General features: G+C 41.4%; 1 protein-coding gene across 4 annotated transcripts in view; it reads right to left on the bottom strand.

The window, feature by feature from the left end:
• The window catches only part of Camk2d (calcium/calmodulin dependent protein kinase II delta), a 249279-nt gene extending 229757 nt beyond the window's left edge, over positions 1 to 19522 (bottom strand). For 3 of the 4 annotated variants that reach the window (XM_028760371.1, XM_028760370.1, XM_028760374.1), the window contains exons 1-2: positions 18970 to 19522; positions 17327 to 17421 (exon numbers count right to left, since the gene is read on the bottom strand). In XM_028760371.1, coding sequence (XP_028616204.1) covers positions 17327 to 17421; positions 18970 to 19034 — 160 coding nt within the window. In that variant the 5' untranslated portion in view covers positions 19035 to 19522. The remainder of the gene's footprint in view (positions 1 to 17326; positions 17422 to 18969) is intronic. The other variant, XM_028760372.1, reaches the window with a different exon arrangement.
• Between the last annotated feature and the right edge of the window lie 1027 nt (positions 19523 to 20549).

A 20549-nucleotide genomic window follows, 5' to 3' on the forward strand; every position in this document is an offset into this window, starting at 1 on the left:
CTGCCCACTACCCAACACAATCATGTCTTTCCTATTCGCTCATTACACTCCAGATATGCTCACTTTCTTTCTAAGCCTACATAAGGTTTGGGTCACCTTCATCCTTTGTCCCAGAATTATCTTCCCTCCTATTTTCCTACAGTTTACGTGGTGGTTTGAATATGCTTAGCCCATGGGAAGTGGCACTATTAGGAGGTGTGGCCTTGTTGGAGGAAGTATGTCCCCATGTAGGTGGGCTTTGAAGGTTCCTAGTGCTCAAGATCTGCCCTGTGCAAAAGAGAGCCTCCTCCTGGGTGCTTGCTGAAAAGAGTATCCTTCTGCTGCCTTCAGACCCAGATTTAGGACTCTTGGTTCCTTCTCCAGGATCATACATGCCTGGATGCTGTCATGCTTCCCTGCATGATGATAATGGACTGAACCTCTGAAACTATAAACCAGCCCTTATTAAATGTTGTTGTTTATAAAAGTTGTCTTGGTCATAGTGTCCCTTCACAGCAAAAAAACCACTAAGACAATTTATTTCCTTTCATTGTTAATGCTTCAGCTTAAAGGCTACGTCCTCTTAAAGGCCAACCTAAATTATCTTCATATGAGTCACTGTGGAACTTAATATACCTGACTTTTTTTTTCTTGATAGGATCCAATAGCACACGTCTGCCCACACGACTCATTGAACATCTTCCACACAAGTTCTTCATGACTGTGTGCCTATAATTAAGACCTGTACTTGCATCTGGTATGTGCTCAATCGAAAACTACTAAATTATAATGGGCGACAATAAGATAAAGCTCACTATCCCTTGGAAAATGAGAAAATAAATCCAGATCCTCAAAAGTTCCACCATAAGAAATAATCAAACTCCAGGTAAATGAGCTGAGGATAAAGGATAAAGAGGAAGTCCTCATTTCTAGCTTTCTAAAGTCATGACGCCATTTGGTGAATGAGAAATGGATTGTTACGTAGAATGAATGTAGGCATAATTAGATGTTAACCATCAATATGAACAATGACGAGTAAAGAATGGGGATTAGAACAAAAATATTTTAAAGTATTCTATGTAAGAAGAAAAAAAACCCAAACATATTCCAATCATACCTATGTCAATAAGAATCTTTTATCTGTGCAGTATAGCATAGGCCTTTGTTAAAAGTGAACTTGGAAAAGCAAAGTGAAATTGAATAGTCTTTAAGAAGTCACTGAAGACTTCTTGGTTGGTGAGACTGTCTGGATCAAAAGCTGGTATCATCATAACTATGAAACCAGGGAGTTAATTTAGGAAAAGGGTGGTGGGGTCCAGAAAACAGCCAATGTGAATGAACACCATGTATGAGTAATGAGCCTTCTGTAACTATAGTAACAGTACCAGGACGAACTAGCTTTTGTCTTTCCAGTAGCTAAATATTATTCCTGATGTATAGTAATTTCCCTCCGTAAACAGTGCTTTCCTACTTATAAAACTGTGCATAATCCTGACCTAGCAGAAGCCGCCTGCTTATGGAGAGGAAACTGAGTGTACCACGGGGACTAGCTAACTTAGATCATGAATCACTGATCTCCCAGGCTTCATGTTGAAGCAACTACTGTATTTGTTCCTGTTCTAGTTTTGAATCCAAATGGAACCATTCTACCAGTTACTCCTGGATAATACTATTTATTTATTTATTTATTTATTTATTTATTTATTTATTTGCCAGTGTTCTGCTTTGGATCACCTCCTTCCTGGAAATAATATAAAAAAGCATCTGTATGTGGGTGGCGGGGCTTTTCTAATACCGGCTTCCATTTAATTTCCAGCTGTTTTATTCTTACTAGCTCTCCCAAATTAAGGAAAGTAATTTAAGACTGAAAAAAAATGTTTTTTTTCAAACTAATAAGAAAAAAATCTGTGGCTGCCTTGCCAAGGCCTAAGTATCAAGAGTCTTCTGGGAAACTGATGTAAATGCCATCCTCCTAGTGTCACTGCTACCCTTCAGGCTGCTGTCACCACTGTGCCTTCTTGGTGGACTTCTTTCTACAGTCCCAGGAAGCCAACCCAAGACTGTCTCCTTCCTCAAACTCTCATTTTGGCTAATTTCAAATTCTCACCCCAGCCTCCTGGGGGCTCTGTGCCATGAATTTTCTTCTCTTCCTGGTATAATGTTTTTCTTTCTTGTTCTTTTTCCCTTTCCTACAAACAAGCTTTACCTTTATTCTTCCAGAAGCTGCTTCCGTTGGCTTGGGCAATCACTGCTCTTCATGCTTCCCACCCCTGGCCACCATTTCCTTTAATATGTAAGCTTTTCTTCAGGTTATCACTTCATTCCTTAATCTCAGAAAAATATGTATTTCCTTATCTAACTGGCAAAGGTTTATTATTTTTCATGCAACATACTAGGTTCTGAGGATGCAAAGATGGCATTAAGCTAATGACATAAAATCCAAAAAGAGGAAGTCTTAATCAAGGACTTGCCTCCATTAAATTGGTAAGTCTGTAAGGTGTTTTCTTGATCACTAATTGGTAGAAAAGGGGCTAGCCCACACAGAACAAAGACTACGAAAAGGCTTTGCATTCCCATGTAGCAGAATCAAAAGTAGATCTTTGGATTTTATGTCATTAGCTTAATGCCAGACTGGCTTCTTCATTTCATCCACTAAACACAGCACTGCTCTATAGCAGCATCCAGTCATGCACGGATCATAAGCGACAATGGCTCAAGTTCCACAAAGTAGAAGACCAAGGTTTGGGGAGGTTATGAAGTTTTCCCAGACCTACAAGGAAGATAAAGCAGTGTTAACCTATGCAACACACTGCACTGCCTCCAAAGGTCCTTTCTGAAGGACCACACCCAGTGTCCAATACTCTTGAGGTGCTTCCTCTGGAATCTAGCTTTTATATCTCCAACACAATTCACCTTCCCTCACAAAGATCAACTGACACCTCTCAGAGTGCTGCATGAAAATGTCACCCTCCCCAGCAGTCTTAGCCTTGAAATCTCCCTCATCATTCTGAGCTCACTGTCTCTCCTCCCTCAGCCGAGTATCCTGAATCGTGGAGTCCCTCATCCTCTGTGTCATTCGACCCTACTGACTCACTCCTGCTAAGCAATGTCTTAGATTTACCCTTTCGAGTGTCATCCAAACAATGAAAACAGCTGAGGTGGACAGGATCAGGTAGGATATCAAATATCTCCAGGTTGGAACATTTTTACAGGGTTTACTGATCGGAAGACCAGAGATTTTAATCCAGGTAATCACTTGTACTCCCATAATCTCTCTGCTGTGGCAGCAGGTAATTGTGCCATCTGTCCCTAGACTCTGGAAAGAAGGTGAGGCATGTGAGGATATGGCTGTGATGAGCCACTGAAGGGAGGCAGGCAAACAGCACTGGACACAGGAATCCTGTAAGTGCCCCTTACCTCTGTTCCGGAAGTGCTGTGGATCTTCAGGTCCTTGAATGGAAGACGCTACATAAGCATTAGTCGGAGCTTTAAGGATTTCTCAAAGACCCGTTCCTCACTTCCTCTTTCCTTCTCCACTAAGCTTATTATAGACAGTGTGAATAAATCATTTACATGCTGGGAGAAAAGAAATTGTACTTTCAAAGCTATGTGTTATTTTTAAAGCTGACCCTGCATGTGGTCACTGAGTATTTCTAATACCACTGTTCCTAAATTTCAAGTTGATTTCAGTTATTTCAAAACATACTTTAAATCATTCTGTCTATAATACGGTTTTTAATGATCACAAAAAGTCAACAAATGTTAGTTCCCATTTTTTAAAGTCATTCTCATTTAAAACACAATGGTCTCAGTGTCCCCATAGCCACCCTTGCTCCTGCTATGATGTCATTTTTATTTGCCATTGAAGAATTACAGGCATTTAGGATTACCATGACTATGCAGACAGGAGTTGTCTGCCAGTCTAAAGCATTACAAATGTTTTTCTTTCAAACAGAATTAAGTAAGGTTAAGTTAAATTTGCCTTTGTTTGTCCCTGATCACATAAGATATACATAGAGAGCAATGGTCAAAGTTAATGCTAAGAAAAGTATTTGCAAAACTTGTTTCCAAAATTAGACACAAGTGGTCTTGATCCTACTTAAGTTCGGAGAACAGGGTTGGGCATTGACAATCAAATGCTACTCGTGGAAATTGAATTGCTCTAATCTTTCCAGTGACTGTGTCAATTTTGAGTCACTGTCCTTTAAGTTGACAGATGGCCTTCTGCTCTACACCCAAAGCTCTTTCCTCCTACGAGATTACCTCACCCTGACAGATCCAAGAGTTTATGCCTAGTCTTACTGCATCTTGTTACACCTTGTTTGGCTAACAAGGGAGGCCTGCTATTTTCTGAAGGGAAAGAGGAGAAGTGGATGTGGGAGAGAAAAGGAGGAGGAAAAGGAAGAGGAAGAGGAGGAAGCTGGGAGAAGTGGGGGTGGGGGGGAAATCTTAGATGGCCATATTAAAGACCAAAAAAAAAGTAAGAAAAAAAGTTGAATTATTATGAATTACTTATTTGCACTGAATAAAACATTGATCTTTCTCCTTTAAGTACAACCATGAAAACCTTAATATGAATAAAAGTCAGAGCTCTCACATATTAAAATTTTTTATGGCTTTTAAAAGCAGAAGAAAATTTACATGGCTAGGCCAACCTAGGGAGATAAAATTTTAAGCTAAAGTCACCTAAAGGAATGAATGATTTTTTTTTCATTATTTAAGTGATGGAAATAAAGAAGTTCCTGTTTTCCAACCAGTTCGATAAATTGTGGAATAAACTGTTCTCACTGTGGAACCTTCTGTTTCTTAAAAAGAGAGAGAGAAGAAGACAGCAGCTGGGTATAGTGTATACAAATGTGAGGTTCAAGGCTCTGGGTCCCTAAACATGGATTAGCAAGACCACAATGGAACAGACTTGGGGAGGCATTTCCTCCTCTATGTGACTGCACAGACCAGTGCTAATCTTCTAGACACAAGGACTTTGATGTTGAATAGCATCCTATAGGCTAGATGTCTTAGCTACCTTTGGCTTTAAGTAGACTCCTCCAATACTTTTCTAAACAGTCACAGAATACACTTGCAATCTCTAGGGCGACATTATAACACTTGATTTAAAAAAAAACTACACTAATTATTTTCAAGTCCTCTGTTGTCATCTTAGTGGCTCTTACGGTTTTGTATTTTGCCCCAAGGCTAAATAAAACAGAATGAGGGGTTGATAAGCAGTTGATTGTGGCTCTTATCAGCTGTTTATCCCTAATGACTCAGGGCTATAACATCTCCCCTTCCATCTTCCTTCCTTCCCACGGAGCCTGCCACTTCGTGACTCACCCTCTAAGGGTGAAAAGAATTCCGCCTCCCTGCACTGGTCTCTGCATGCTCTCATGAACAATAAACCCTTCACTGGGACTTTCTGATTTGATTGTTCCTCATGAATATTTCCTCATAATGTCCTATCTGTTTGTGTTCCTGCCTACTCAAAATTGAGTATGTTCAAAACCCAGTGCAGGTACCAGTTCCTCAAAGAAGTCTCCCTGACCTCTCCATAGACCTCAGAACCGAAAAAACACTGTACCAGCCCCAGTGGTAATACAGTTTACTCTGGGAACGGTCATCTTGAGAAGAAAGACTTTGTCTTTCCTGCTTTAGTTATCTGTCAGAGGGAGTGGGACTTGGCAAGAACTTTTTTTGTTTTCATTAAGGTGAAATTGAAAGTTAGACTGTAGTTCTTCAAAATTCAATTTTGGTATCACACTGTAATTAAATGTCCTCAGTGGAAATGGACAAAGCCTCCAGGAAGCAATGTGACAAAGAATTCTGAAAATACTTAACTCTGTGTCTCAGGACTGCTCCCCCTCAGCGCATCCTACCTAAGAAGCAGAACTTTGAAACATTTTACAAAGGTGTGCTTTCAGTTGTATCTATTATCTACCACAGTAAAGGACACAAGTTAACGGAAAGAAGAATGTAACTATATAAAATAATCAGCTGGTGTTCACTTCCTCAGCGAAGCAGGATGCCGTTAGTAAGAATTCAAAGGAATTGCCACAACACAGGGACATGTTGTAATTTTAAGGTAAAATGCAGACCAAAATGTTGAGTTTGAAAGAGAGAAAGAGGGAGGGGTCAGGGAAGGAAGTAGGTAGGTTCAGAGAAAGTGGTGGCCAGCTGAGGTGGTTCCGCAGATGAATGAACTTTCACACAATCCTGATGACCTAACCCTTATCCAGAACTGCTGCAAGCTATCCTCTAAGCTCCATATACAGGCAAAGTCATTCGCCCACATGTAACAGAAAATTAATAAGTGTAAATAAAATTTTATAATAAAAAATTATAAACTTTGAAAAGAAATAAAGAAATAATAAAATATTATCAGTGCTTGTTTGAAAAGACATAAATATGTCTCTTTATATTTTTCTATATTTTTCTAAATTCTACATTAGTGTATTTTATGCTATAATTCATTTTACATGTCTTTATAAAAATGAATAATCTCTTCCAGGAGTATGGCCAGAGTTTATAATTACACGTTATAATTTATAGTTTATGAGTTTAAAGTTTATAGATACATTTTAAAGTAAGCATAATGATGATGTCAGTTTGGCAATATTGAAACGGGGTTAACAGGCATGAAAATGCTATCACACCCCGATTAACAGCCATTGTTTAATAGAACAAGAGTGAAATACCAATGAGAAATTTCAACGAGTTTGCTCAGAAAAAGAACAGGATTATAAAAATCTCTGTCCAATAAGGCAGGATGTGTACTGAGAGAACTGAAGAAATAATACGTAAATCGGGCAGTTAATTTGTAAAGTGACTGGATGCACCAACCTCACTATCACTTGCCTAGCCGCCTCTCTAAGGGGCAGCCTATCATTGATTCATTCCCTCACTCATTTCTCCACTCATCCAAGAGTGACAAGTACTTGTGACATTATATTATAAGCACCGCAGTTGGCAGATTTTAAGATAAATTAAGAATCTCCATAGGGAACCTCAAAAATGCAACCTATATAACTGTAGTAAAGGGGGAAATGTGCCTGTGTCGTAAGCAATTCAAATGACAAAAGACTGAAGGGCGGGGAGGCCCTTCTGGGTAGAGAGAGGTGATGTCATAGGGGAGGTAGCACCTGAGCTGGGCCTTAAAGGATGAAGATTTCAACACTATTTGGAATGTTCACACTTCACATTCCGTCCTTAGGGTGGTACCAGACTCTCTCCTTCCTCTCTGCATAGTAGCCTCTATCGCTTCCTGGTCTTAAAGCACTTCCTCAATGGTCTTATCTCATAACAGCTCTCTCTCACAATTCTGTGTTTTCTAGGTTGGCTTCCACCCCAGTAGAGCTGGAAATACTAGATCAGAGTGTGTCAATCTGTGGGTCCTTTCCCTTTTCACATGGTCATGAAAGACCATTGGAAAACACAGATATTAACACTGCGCTTCATAATATTAGCAAAACGACAATTAAGAAGTAGCAATGAAACTAGTATTATGGTTGGAGAGGGTCACCACCACTTGAGGAACTGGATTAGAGGGTCCTAGGATTAGGAAGATTGAGGACCACTGGATAGAAACTCTCTACTCTGTAGGCAGGACGTTATCAAGTTGCTCAGAACAAAGTCACTGCTGAAAGGTCTAAGGACGGATTGAATAAGAGTGTGTGTGTTAACAATGTGACAACTGTCAGCCAGAAAGCCTACTTGGGAAGCTAATGAAAAGGGCTGTAGCAAGACAGAAACTGAACTCCAATTGGAATGAATTGTTACAAACTCCAAAGTGACAGAGAATCCATTGACATGAGGTAAGAAAAGGACAAGCACAGGTGTTTGGAATGTGGGAGGAATCCCGACACCACTCAGGGAAGATAGCAGTGGTAGGTGACACAGTTTCTAAGCACAGCCCTCCAAATACCACAAACTGTCGATTTCCCCATCGAAAAATGAACCTTCAATTTAACTACAAATAGAATAACTCAGCCATGCACAGAATATTTTTTGAAAATTTTTCTCTCGCTATATTAATCCTTTTTTTAAAAAAAGCAATGGATCTATCTATCTATCTATCTATCTATCTCTATCTATCTATCTCTATCTATCTATCTCTATCTCTGTGAGTGTGTGTGTGTGTGTGTGCATGTGTGCATGTAGGTGCCACCCCTGAAACAGTCCTCTGCAAGAGCAGCAAATGCTCTTACCTGCTGAGACATTCCTCCAGCCCTAATTTTTAACAGGCCCACTTCATGGAAATTCTTCTTAATTTTTCAGTGTGTATACATCATACTAATAAAATTTCTTCAAAACTATAGGAGAAAAAAACACTTTACTACTAAAAATTCCAAATACTCTGTCTCTTTTGAAGGCCTTTATAGAAAAGGTAAAAATTGTATTTTTTTATTGTTGTTGTTGTTATTGTTGTTATTGTTATTATTATATGTTATGAAAGTGTGTGAGAATGTCAGAAGACAACTTCGTGAAGTTGTTTCTCTTCATTCACCTTCACATGGAGTCTAGGGATCAAATCAAACTTAGTTTACCGGGCTTGTGGGATGAGCAGCCTTTCCTATCCAGACATCTTGCCAGGCCAAAATAATACATTAATACATAAAAAATAATGTCTTTTAGTAATCTATATTGTACAACACAAAATAAATTACAATTAACCTATATAATGAATGTGTACATTTTCCATTACTAAAGATCTTTCAGTTAAATTAAAAATAAGCTGGAAGGCTGATAAGGGATTTCACTCCGAAAATCCTCCGGGACAGTAACTGACTCTTGGCCTGAGAACGGATAAACCTGAGCCACAGACAGCTTCACAAGTACAGGAAATAGCTCAGTTTCACGGAGATTTCTGAGTCCTTGATTACTGTTTCAAAAATAAATATACATAACTGTGTATACCAAAATTCATGAAATAAAAATTCCAAATCCCTACGTAATCTAAGAACAGTTAAGAGGCCTCTGTAGGAGGATTAACTTTTAACCAATGTTATCATCATGTGTCATCTGGATATCTGTCCAGTTCCTGCTACACCTACTTTTACAATGTACATTGAATGTAACTTTTTATTTCCTTGTAATTGCTCCGTTCTTTTGCATGAGTCTGACATACTCAATATTAATGTTGAAGAAGCAACTACGAACAAAACATCTTCCTTTCCTCACTGGTCAAACTGAATGAACCAGAAAACTAGACTGGCCTCCTGTATACAAGTCTCTGACTCTTCTTTTGTTTCAGTGGCTGTTTCTCTCAGCAGTAAGAAGTGCATCGTTCAGGAATCCTAAGAACTCACTGCCACTGCCGAGTCTCACACAGACTCTCCCACTGTCACTTTCCTAGCACTTTGATGACATTTCCCACCGTATTATTTTTCCTTCTAGAAAGTAACACAGAGTCGCCTGAAACTTTGACTTGATCTTACGTTACCATGGCGATTAAAATGCTCTCTTTTCTCACAAGTTGGAATTCTAAATGTATTTTCCGAAATGTACCGCTCAAGGTCCTCACACCCATGGAAATGTAAAAACCTGTAAGACACTGGCCTCTGTATGGAGCCACGTACATACACACAAATACGGAGAGGTCAGTTCTGGGTACCAGCAGCCCGGGGCGTAGAAAAATGGAGAGTTATTCTTCAGAGTAAGAGAAACTGGCTTAAAATACTCACTCTACCACTTTCTTTTCTTTTTTTCTTTTTTTTTTTTTTTTTTGACAAGGTCTCATTCATGTAGCCCAAGTTGGCCTCTTAACTCATACACACAAAAATGGCCTTGAACTTCAGATTCTTCTGTTCCACCTCTCAAGTTCTGGGATTACACAGGCCTGTGCTATCACATCTGGCTTATCCTAGGGCTTCCTGCATGAACTATAGTCCCTCACCCCACCCTCCCCACCTTACTAGACTAGGCCTTCTGCAACTTATGAGGAAGCCACGGTATGTCACAAATGAAACCTAGCAGGGGATGGACTTGTACCTGTCTCACCTACAAGGCCCGCTTTAAATAATGCTAAGAGCATTTCATGTTTCTAAATGATTATTGAAGATGGCATTCTTGATCGGGAGAGTAACAAAGTATCAGAAAAGCCAGGTCTGCAACTGAATGCAACCACTGATGAGGTAGGTTCCCTGCATTTGTGTACAATCACAGAATACATCCTAACTGGAATCCGAGTATGTCTGTCAGCTAAAAAACGGCCCTGCTTTACTTAAAATAGCTTCATCCCAAAGGGCTGAACTGCATACAGTTCAGGGGTAGAGTTCTTCTAGGCTAGTGTGTTCAGGGCCCTGGGTTCAATGCCCAGCGACACAATAAAATAAAATACATGGGTGTGGCAGCCCATGTGTATCTTCCAGCCACTGAGGAGACTAAAAGCACAGCCCAAAACCTGAAGCTGCCCTGAGCTTTCAAGTCAGCAGGGCTATAGAGTGAAATCCTGTCTCAAAAATCCCCTAAAATGCAACAAATAAAATAAAATGAAACTTTTGTATTAAACAGACTCTACAAAAAAAAAAGTGTATATGTACGGATAATTGCAGTAACTCTACTGCAGTAATGCAGTGTCATTTTCTTTCTAATTAGATACTTCATCCTTTTCCTCAAATTGCAGCGTCGGGTTTAGGAGTGGGGACTTGTGACTTTAAAACTCTTTAAACTTACACTAAGAGAAACAGCTTTCCTTGATCTCCCCAGGCAGAAGTCGTTTTTCTGTCTTTTAAACACTGTATTACGTCATTCATGTTGGACTGGAGCGTATCATAGCGTCAGTGACGTCTATTTCTGTCATCTTTAGCTTCCTTGTACTCTGACGGCTGTAATCACATTCAAAACTCACTGAATTCTGACTTGACTTAAACCATATGTGCACATGTTTAACAGCCTATGAAAGGAAGTGAACTATAAGTTGTCAATAGATAGATAGGTGGTAAGAGTTAAAAGCCTGCTAATACTCCACTTAGTGTATCTCAGGGCATTTCACTAGATGTGCTGTTGACACAGATCCCTATGTAAACAACCGTGAACTAATTGCCAGTGATGTAGAAAGACATTGTAAAATACACTATTTCCTAATAAAATGGAGGGAAGGAAACTGCTGGAAAAATATATCCCAACATCAATGGCCATCTGAAATGGCTCCAGACAAAAAAAAAAATTTAAAGATGTCAAGAAAACCCCAGTATATGACTACTAACACATCATGACCGACATAAAAATGATTCATAGAAGATAATCTACAAGATGAAGAAATGGTTTAGCAGGTAAAGGTACTTGCCACCAAGCTTCCTGATGACCTGAGTTCAACACTCAGGGGCCATATATCACAAGGAGAGACGCTACTCTTGAATGTTTTCTTCTGATCCACACATGTGCCTGCCTGATCCTGGATGAACACACACACACACACGCACGCACACACACACTCCTCACTCCCCCTTCTCTCTCACACACGCACAATAAATAAAATATATTTTAAAAAGATAACTTTAAAAGATGATTTATTATCAAATTTTCATATTGATTTCATTTAATGTCAATGAAAATGAGAGTGTTCACCTAAATGTATAAAGAAAGATCTTTCTGTGGATGGACGGTCTCTCACAGTCAGAAAGACAGAGAGTATTTTTAATATCACAGAGGGATACCCGACATCACACTGTTTATTAAATCTGTCTTATTGTTGGAAAGCGGAAAACATTCTGATTACCTCCTGGATGCCGATTAAGATAGTTTCATCTCTTAAAGTACTTTGACTATCAGCAATAATCTAATTCATTTGCTGAAGAAAATAAACATCCACTGTTAAGGCCTATGTAAGAAAACATGGATGACTGCGAGGAAAGTGGTCTCCAGACATGACAGGAGTAACACACGTGTAACCTCTCACAGAGACTGGCGGCATGCACAGGGCCTGCACTGGTTCAAGCCAGATGGGGGCCCAGCACAGAGAGGGGATGGGGACATAAGCTCCCACCCGTATCTAAGAAGCTACCTGCAATTGACATGTGCTTGAAAGGAAAAGATTAGTTTTCTCCAGTAGAGTTTCATTGGGTATATTAATCACTCTTAAAGGTAGGCCCCATGCCCAGTGATAGATGGCCGACACAGAGCAAACCCAATGATGTTTGAATAGACTTTTTTTTTCTCATATTACTTTGTTAAGGCATTTGTTTTCGTCTTTCTAGATTTTTGCTTGTATGTTATGGCTTCTGATATGTTGCTTTTACAAGTTTTTGTTTGAGGTGTGTGTGGGTGTGTGTGTGTGTGTGTGTGTGTGTGTATTTCTTATTTATTGTATTCTGGTTTGTTTATGGTTCTTGATTGACTGTTTTCTTAAGAAAGGGAAAGGTGGGAATTTTGTAGGTGGGAAGGTGGGAAGGATCTGGTAGGAGTTAAGAATGGAAAGTGAAATCAGAACATACCATATGAAAAATTTGTTTCAATAGAAAAGAAAGGACTATGGGGCTGGAGAGAGAGGTCAGGAGTGAAGAACACTCGTTGCTCTGGCAGAGGACCCACACCCACACGGTGGCTCACAATGCACAGGACTTGGTTCCATCCCCAGCACCCACATGGTGGCTCACAACCATCTCCAACTCCAAGCATATGTGGGGGGCTCTTGCATCAGATAATTATCAGATACTTTTTATCCAGGGGGGATCGGAAAACATAAAAAAAAATTTTAAAACAAGAAATTAAGTACGACTAAACACAGAAACAAGATATTAGCATAATAAAATTTATATGATTTACCACATTACAGAAATATAACTTGCTAAATTTAGCAATGAAGTAAATTTAAAAAAATATTCACGTTGCATGTTTACTTCAAGCTTATAGTTAATTTTTCTTTTGTGAAAACAGTGACTATGGCGTGCCTGGTTGTATAGTAGTAAAGGCTTTCTAAGGATGAAAGCACACAGTGTAAAATAGATATCAAGAAGTCATCACTCCTACTGAGAAGTTTTAAAATGAGCCATCTACCACACGAACCGTTTCTGAAGGCTTACTGCTGTCTTCACATCACCTAGTAACAGCTAACAGCTCTAACCCTGCCCAGAGGATAGACAAAATATAGACCCTCACTGGAACATGTGAGCATTTGATAGGTACCAACTAACCTAATTGTTCGGATCGAAACAACAGAATATCTAATAGCTATGGTGAACATAGGAGACTCGTTCCACCGGCCCTCCTCCTCACTCTTTACTAAGCACGCCTAATTAAAATAGCTTTTCCGGACTCAAATGTTGGCCACCCTTAGGATGTCTTCAAAAAAATTTAATAAGAGGCCAAATGATATATACTGAGCCTACTAACTAACCAACATGCTTAACAACACTAATACAGAAGGTTCTGTGTGCATATGCAGAGGAAAACACAGCGAAATTCTTCAACAGACTCTGAGTCTCCCAAATATGGTGTGTGTGCCTAACAGTGACAGTGAATTTGGCCAACGCTGTCTGTGGAGAGCCCATTACAGTCCAAGCACAGTCAACAGCCTGAGTGACAGCAGAGAGGGATGCGCAGATGTGTGCAGGAATCCAGCCAAACGTTTGGCAGTTCCCATCATGGCCTTGGATTTATTGACAAATGGCCCTTTCTCTTTTTGTCTGCATAGCTAGAGAACGTTAGTTGAGGGCAGATAAGACAGTTAAGTGGTAGTGTGTCTGCTTAGCATAAGTGAGGCCCTAGGTTAAATTCCCAGCACAAAGGGGATTTAAAAAAAAATTTTGAGTGGTAAAAATTTCCCTGTCTTTAAAATGCATAGCCTTAACAATTAGATTGACAAAGGCATGTTATGTCAAATAATATAAACAAAAAAATTGCACAAAAAATTGTCCATTCCACAAAAGTGTCTGTTGGAGCTCTGAAAAATTGTTGGCGGGGTCTGGGGGGAAATTAAGCAGACTATATTGCACTGAACTCTATATTTGTCTTTGAATGTTTCTCACTATAAAATGTTCCTATATAAGGGTTATCTCAAAAGCTGTTGCCTATACATGGGATATGTTCTTCTAGCTGGGCTGCCTTGTCTGGCCTCAGTGAGAAAGGAAGCGCCTACCCTTCCAGAGACTTGAAGTGCCAGGATGAAAGGATACCCTTCTTTCTGATTAGAAGAGAAGGGGAGGGGGAATGGGGCAAGGATTGTGGGAGGGGTGACCGGAAGGGGGGCAGTGAGTGGGATATAAAGTGAATAGTTAAAAAATTAAATTTAAAAGAATTGCAAAAAATAAAATGTTCCTGCAAAAACCTTTAGACTAGATTATTGTAAAAGAAGTGTTATTAAAAGAAAATTAAAAATTTATATATTTTTAGTATTCATTTTTATTTCATGTGTGTATATGACTTTTCTTCATGTAAATTTTACCACATGCATGCAGTGCTCATGGGGGTCAGAAGAGGGACTCAGATCTTCAGGAACTGGAGTTATAGCTAGTTCTTAGCCATATGGGCACTGGGAATCAAACCCTGGGTCCTCTGCAAGAGCAGCAGGTGCTCTTAACTGCTACACCATCTCTCCAGCTTCCACGATTTATATTTTAAAATACAGTCTCTAAATATATTTCATAAATGTCAGTTCATACTTGTTCTCAGCAAGAAACAAAGCACATATCTACTTTACAAATGCTGTAATAATCACATTTCATTCTAGTCACTCTGTCTCAAAGCCCTTCAGCATTCTCAACGCTGTCTACCTGAATGCTCTGTCAAAGGAGAAAGCACGGGAGCTGAGAAAGCATGGAATTCTCCTTCAGATAATTTGCAATTCAATATGGGTACAACTGCAACAAACGTATACACTACAAAATAAAACTATTCTATAACCGTCTCTAATTGTGTGTCGATACAAAATAATGCTGCTGAGTGTTTGGAGGAATTATTATATTCTTCACATACAGCTGTAATAAGTAAATTTGTGCTAAGTAAAACTGGCAAGACATCCCATGAGACTCATTGTATAAGCTTACCATTTTATTAATAAAGAATCTAAGATCTTAGAAAAGTTCATGACTGGATCAAATGTATTCAGTTAGCGTCTGAACCACTATGTGGATAGGGCCACATCAGAACTGTCACTAGATCCACACTTTGCACATGCTTTCATGTTAAGTAAGACTTTTGATATAAAGTAATGGAATTTGATCATTACCACATTCCCACCATATAATATGGAAGCTGATATTCACTACGAGCATACTTTGTGGTAGGCAGTTCTCTACACTACATATACACTAAGCTAAACAGATTCATCAAAACCCTGTAAGGAAGGATTCTACCTCACCCCATTTTACAGATGAAAAGACTGAGGCTCAGATTAAATCAAGTAAATTGCTCAAGATAACCTAGCTAGCAGGTACAGGAATCAGGACTGAAAGCCAGAACATGTCACTCCAGGACACATGACGTTGCTGAGGGGAGGGGAAGGAATATAGAGCAGAGAAAGAAGCTGAAGAGATAGCTCAACAAAGAGAGATATATCCTTGCTCTTGTAGGGTAGAGAAGTTCAGTTCCCACTACCCACACCTGAGGGCTTACCACGATGTGGATCAGATGTCTCTGACCTCCAAGAGCACCTGAACCCATGTGTATACACACACAGACACACACACACACACACACACACACACACACACACACACTGCTACTACTACTAAAAATAATAAAAAATACTCAACCAAAAATAGCAAAGGAAGGTAACAAGAGTGTCTTCTGACACAGGCCGGTCATTTTCAGAGGCTCAGTGTAACCAGCTGAGGTGTAAGGAGAAGAAAGTGCTGGAGGCCCATCAGGCTGGGGTCCTCATCTCCCACTGAGGAGAAAGAGCCCAGATGGCTACACCAGTCTGATGTGGGGAGTATGAGACAAAATAGATAAAAGTGATGACCTTGTTAAGAAAAACTGAAGTTCCCAATTCATTTGTTCTGAGAAGAAACTTAAAGTCATTAAAGGACGTGGAAGAGGCATGGTAATACCCTTCCCCCCAACTGATAGCCCACCAAGGCCAAAGTACCTATCACACCGGAAGACATAACATAATTATTGGTGGAAAAAAAACCCGACTCAATGTTTTCAGTCTTCTTCTTTCCCATAAATTGGCATTTATACTTCTGTATCCCCTTGAGATTCTTTAAAAAAAAAAAAAAACTTCCGCTGGAGTGGAGGCTCGGAAGGGAGATGTAATTAGCATAGCATGTTCCTCATTAGTTTTCATGCTGGGACACCATGGTGCTCCTGGTCAGTTTATACATAGCTCTTTCTCAGAATGATAGCAAATCAGATGAAGAAAATTACAATAGAAGTCCATCCAAGTGAATAAGTAAGCTGAAACCCAGAGTACATCTTAAAAGTAGAATCTGAAAATCCATTTACCAGAGCGGAGGACAAAGGCAATGAATGATGCCTGACATCCTTAAGTGGCATGTCTTAAAAGATATATTCATCGAGGAAAACTAAGTCTAATGGAATTTCCTCTCATTACTTAAAATAAACCAGGTCACTGAGATGGGACTGCATTGTGATATTCTGTTCCTTTTGATTCCAGTTTAATTTCATCAAATCATAAACTCCCTCAGAAATATCGTAGGCATCTTAGTCACTATAATTCCAGTGTTTCGGTATATATGTACTTTTGTTTGATTTTAAACAAAATAATCGTAATCATAATCATCATAATGTGGGCACACTGCTCCAAGTTGTTTTTTTTTTAACTTATGTCAACAGCTTTCAGGATGAAGTATCTCTGTTGCTATAAGCTGAAGGTGTAAAATATTTTGAATGATCTGGTAGGAAGCTTAATTCAGAAGACGAAGAAAAGGCCTAGCCTACACATATCAAAACCAAGCTAACTTCCTAGATTACAGCAACGATCTCTTCCTACTTCCCAAAGCCACAGAAGTTAAATATACCCCGATGTATTAAGTTCAGCTGTAACTACAACTGTAATATACATTCAACTGAACCATGACCCATTTTTTTTTGTCTCAGAAGTGAAAGGGAATTATGACAGCTATGAGACTTGCATTTTTTCCATTCTAAGATCCTTCTAAAAGGATTTCAGCATGGCCCCTCATGACATTTATTTGCTTTGCAACATATATATTTATATCACTGCTTAGAAGACAGCATTTTAATAACTCATTGATAACAATTATATTTTTCACTTACTTTCAAATTAAGACCAAGAGGCCTTTGACAAGGAAAAAATACGAGTATGTAACATGATACCTAACTCTAAAATTCGATTATAACTACATGTTACAATTACTTAGAAGACACCAACAATTCACACAACAAACACAAAATTAACATATATAAATAAATGTGGTTTAAAAATACCTACCCCTAGCAGAAAGCTTTTTGGTGTTGATAATTTTGGCAGCATACTCTTGTCCAGTAGGGATTTTCATACATCTTCTCACCACTGAGAATGCCCCCCTGGAAACCAATAATTAGCAAGTCATCAGTATAATCAGATCTAGTATCTACTTACAAACTCGCAAATCTGAGCTGTTTTATAAGTCTTTAGTGGTCTTGTCAAATATCAATATAATAAAAGCATTATCTAGAATATGAACAATTCTTTCCTGACAACCCAGATCCTTTTTAATGTTGTGGAATAAAAGTAATTTTAATTGACTGGAAACACACAGATTATTAATCAACAAAATTGAAGGAAATGCCAATTATGACCACTCTTGTTTGCACATGAAATTTGAAAACAATTTATAATTCACACTCACAAAACACCAAATGCTCATAGCAAACCCTGCAAAGAGCAGAGCCGGGGAACAGAAGAAGAAGAAGAAAAAAAAAGGCTGCATGTTTATTTCGGTAAAAAACATAATTAACGTGGTTCTAAGTAAGTAAATATGGCGATTGTTTTCATTAAAACATAAATCTCAAGCTCACTGGTGTGCTTTAACAGGTCCTGGGGTAAGGTGATTTCTCTCTGCCTGGTTTGGGCTGGGGGAGGGGAGAGATTTGAATTAAGCTGCTCTTCCGACATGTCTCCATGTTTCAACAGCAGATCATCTATAAAGATATCATTTTCATTTGATTTAAAAATGCTCACACTTCCTTTTATGCAACTGTACGAAAACCTACAGCACACACACAAATGCATCCTTTTTCTGATAGTGGAGATTAGCGATAGGTTTGGGGTTTGATGCTTGGTAAACCAACACTCCTGGGCTGGGTCTCTGGTTGCCCCTGTGCAGATCTTCAGTAGGTACCCTCTCTCTCCTTAACATCTCAAGGAAGTTCTGGCACTTCAGTTTCAGTCGTTTTACACAAGCTAGGCTACCCTGGGGAAGCGCTGTCCGGGGCTCCAGGGCTTTCCTCTGCCTGAATAAATAAATCCTCTCAGAAATGAAGTACACTACACGTAAATCCTAGAATGATGGTGAGCGAGTCATCTTAGTGCAAAGAAGGATAGCGGATACAGAGCAGGGGCGTTGGGTTCTGTTGGGTGGCCCTTTTCCTGGACGGAACAACTACTTGGATGCCGAACCAGACTCTCCACCAAGCCAAGTTGAACTTTCGGCATCGATAAATATGGCACCATCTCGGAGAGCGAGTGCTCATTAGCTCATCCGAACCTGGGTCAGATCGCGGATATAACGCGGGCTGAGCAAGAGACATCTATTTACCCAAAATGTGATAAATGTTGCACTTTACATGCATCTCTTTTCCTCTCTGAATACACACACACACATTCACCCTCGCGTGCGCGCACACTTCTCAGGATGACAGCTACAACTGCAGAGATCGTAAATTCACTAAGTCTCCGGTGGAGAGGTGGAGGACCCGAGGAGATGGGCTGGGGATTCGGGACACCCGCCACAGTAGGGCAAAGGTTTCCTCCTCTCTGTGCTCCACCCGCACTAAGCCAGGGTCTGTCACCCCGCCTCGGCCGGCGGGCTCCCTGTCCCCACGAGGGAGACGAAGGGTCGCGGGGAGGAGATGTCGGGCAGGGACGCTTACTTTCCGAGCTCCTCGAAGAGCTGATACTCGTCGGTGAACCGGGTGCAGGTGGTAGTCGAAGCCATGGCGGAGTCTGGACCGTGCGACGGGCGACACGCGAACAGACTCGGCTTCCCGGGACTGGCGCCGCCGCGCTGTCACCCGGGGCCGCCCTCACTTTCCTTGTCCGAAAGTAGCTCGCCGGCGAGGGAGTGCGCGCAGGGGCGGGGCGCGCGGGGCTAGGTGGCCAGACCAGCCCGCGCCGCGATCCCTCCTCCTCCTCCTCCTTTGGCCGAGGCCGACGGGCAGAGCGCTCCCGAAGGGGCAGGGGGGGGGAGTGACAGGAGGGGCTGCCGCGGTCACCGAGGCCGCGCGGAGAGCTCTGCGCAGCGCCCGGGGTGGCGGGTGGCGGCCGAGAGTGAACACCCAGCCGGTGGCTCCTGCGGGCGGGGGCGGCTCTGGTGGCCCGCGCTCCCTCCCCACGGGGCCGCAAGGCTGGTAACCCGCGGGGCGACAGAGTGCGCTCGCTCGGCTCGGGCGAAGCTGGCAGTGGCGGCTCCTCCCCGGCGCCTCCTCCCGCCTCTCCCCGCCCAGCGAAGCCCCCTCCTCGCCGGCCCCACACCTCCCTCTAGCGACTCCAGCCGCGTCCCTCCAGGCTGCTCTCCCGCCGCCGTCTAGGGAGACCGGAGGGAGATGTGCGGAGCAGCGAGGAGCGCGCTTAAGGGGACGGGACGGAGATGTCGCAGTGACCCACGAAGGGACGGAAAGATGAGGGACAGCTCGCAGCACCTACACCCGGGATGTCTCTACCCCGGCGGGATGGTCGCGGTGCCGGGGAAGCAGAGAGAGGGGTGCAACCCTTGCATCTGGGCGCGGTTTGCTTTTACTGCTCCCAGACCCGGGTCCTACGTCCTCCTGGCTCGCAGCGACAGCGGGGGGCTGTCAGCCCCAGCCACCTCTGCTGCGCCCAGATGTCCCTTAGCTAGGGGCAAGGATGGTCAAGGGACCACATTTCGCTTCAGTTTTTACTGTCACCTCTTCGTCCTCCTCTCCCGTTGTTTTCCCGACTAGGGTGATCCCCGTAAGCATTTGCTTGGCTATAAATCCTAACATAATGAAAGCCAAAAGTGCACCACTCTGCCACACCTTCCTTCCTCTCCCGAGTAACTCCCCTGTAACCTCAGCAAGTTCTGATAGTAAGAAGGGTTCTCGCGAGACGTCCCACGCTGGTGGCGAGGGGGTGGGGCGGTAGGAAGGTTGGCTGTGGGTCACGCGACCCAGAGGGGGCTGACGTCATTAGCATCACGTGAGGGTGTCTAGCCTGTTTCGCTTTGCGGAGAGAGAAGGGAGAGAGAGGGAGAGGGAGGTCGGGAATTCTTACATTCTCAGAGAGCAGGCTAGGTAGGGGCACAGGAATGTTCCCTATCTGGAAAGCCATTTAAGAGTTCAAGAACGTGTGTACAATTAAGCGTATCTGTCACTGTTGCTTAAAAATTAGCACGGAGAAAAAAATTAGCATGTAAGATAGATAAGTTGTAACTGATTGCTAAGATCATTTCTGGGCCTTCTTTCCAGTTCTGAGTCTTTAATAAATGAGGCAA

The sequence above is a fragment of the Grammomys surdaster genome, unplaced genomic scaffold (genome assembly GCF_004785775.1).
Source record: "Grammomys surdaster isolate TR1022 unplaced genomic scaffold, NIH_TR_1.0 126531, whole genome shotgun sequence".
NCBI classification, from domain to species: domain Eukaryota; kingdom Metazoa; phylum Chordata; class Mammalia; order Rodentia; family Muridae; genus Grammomys; species Grammomys surdaster.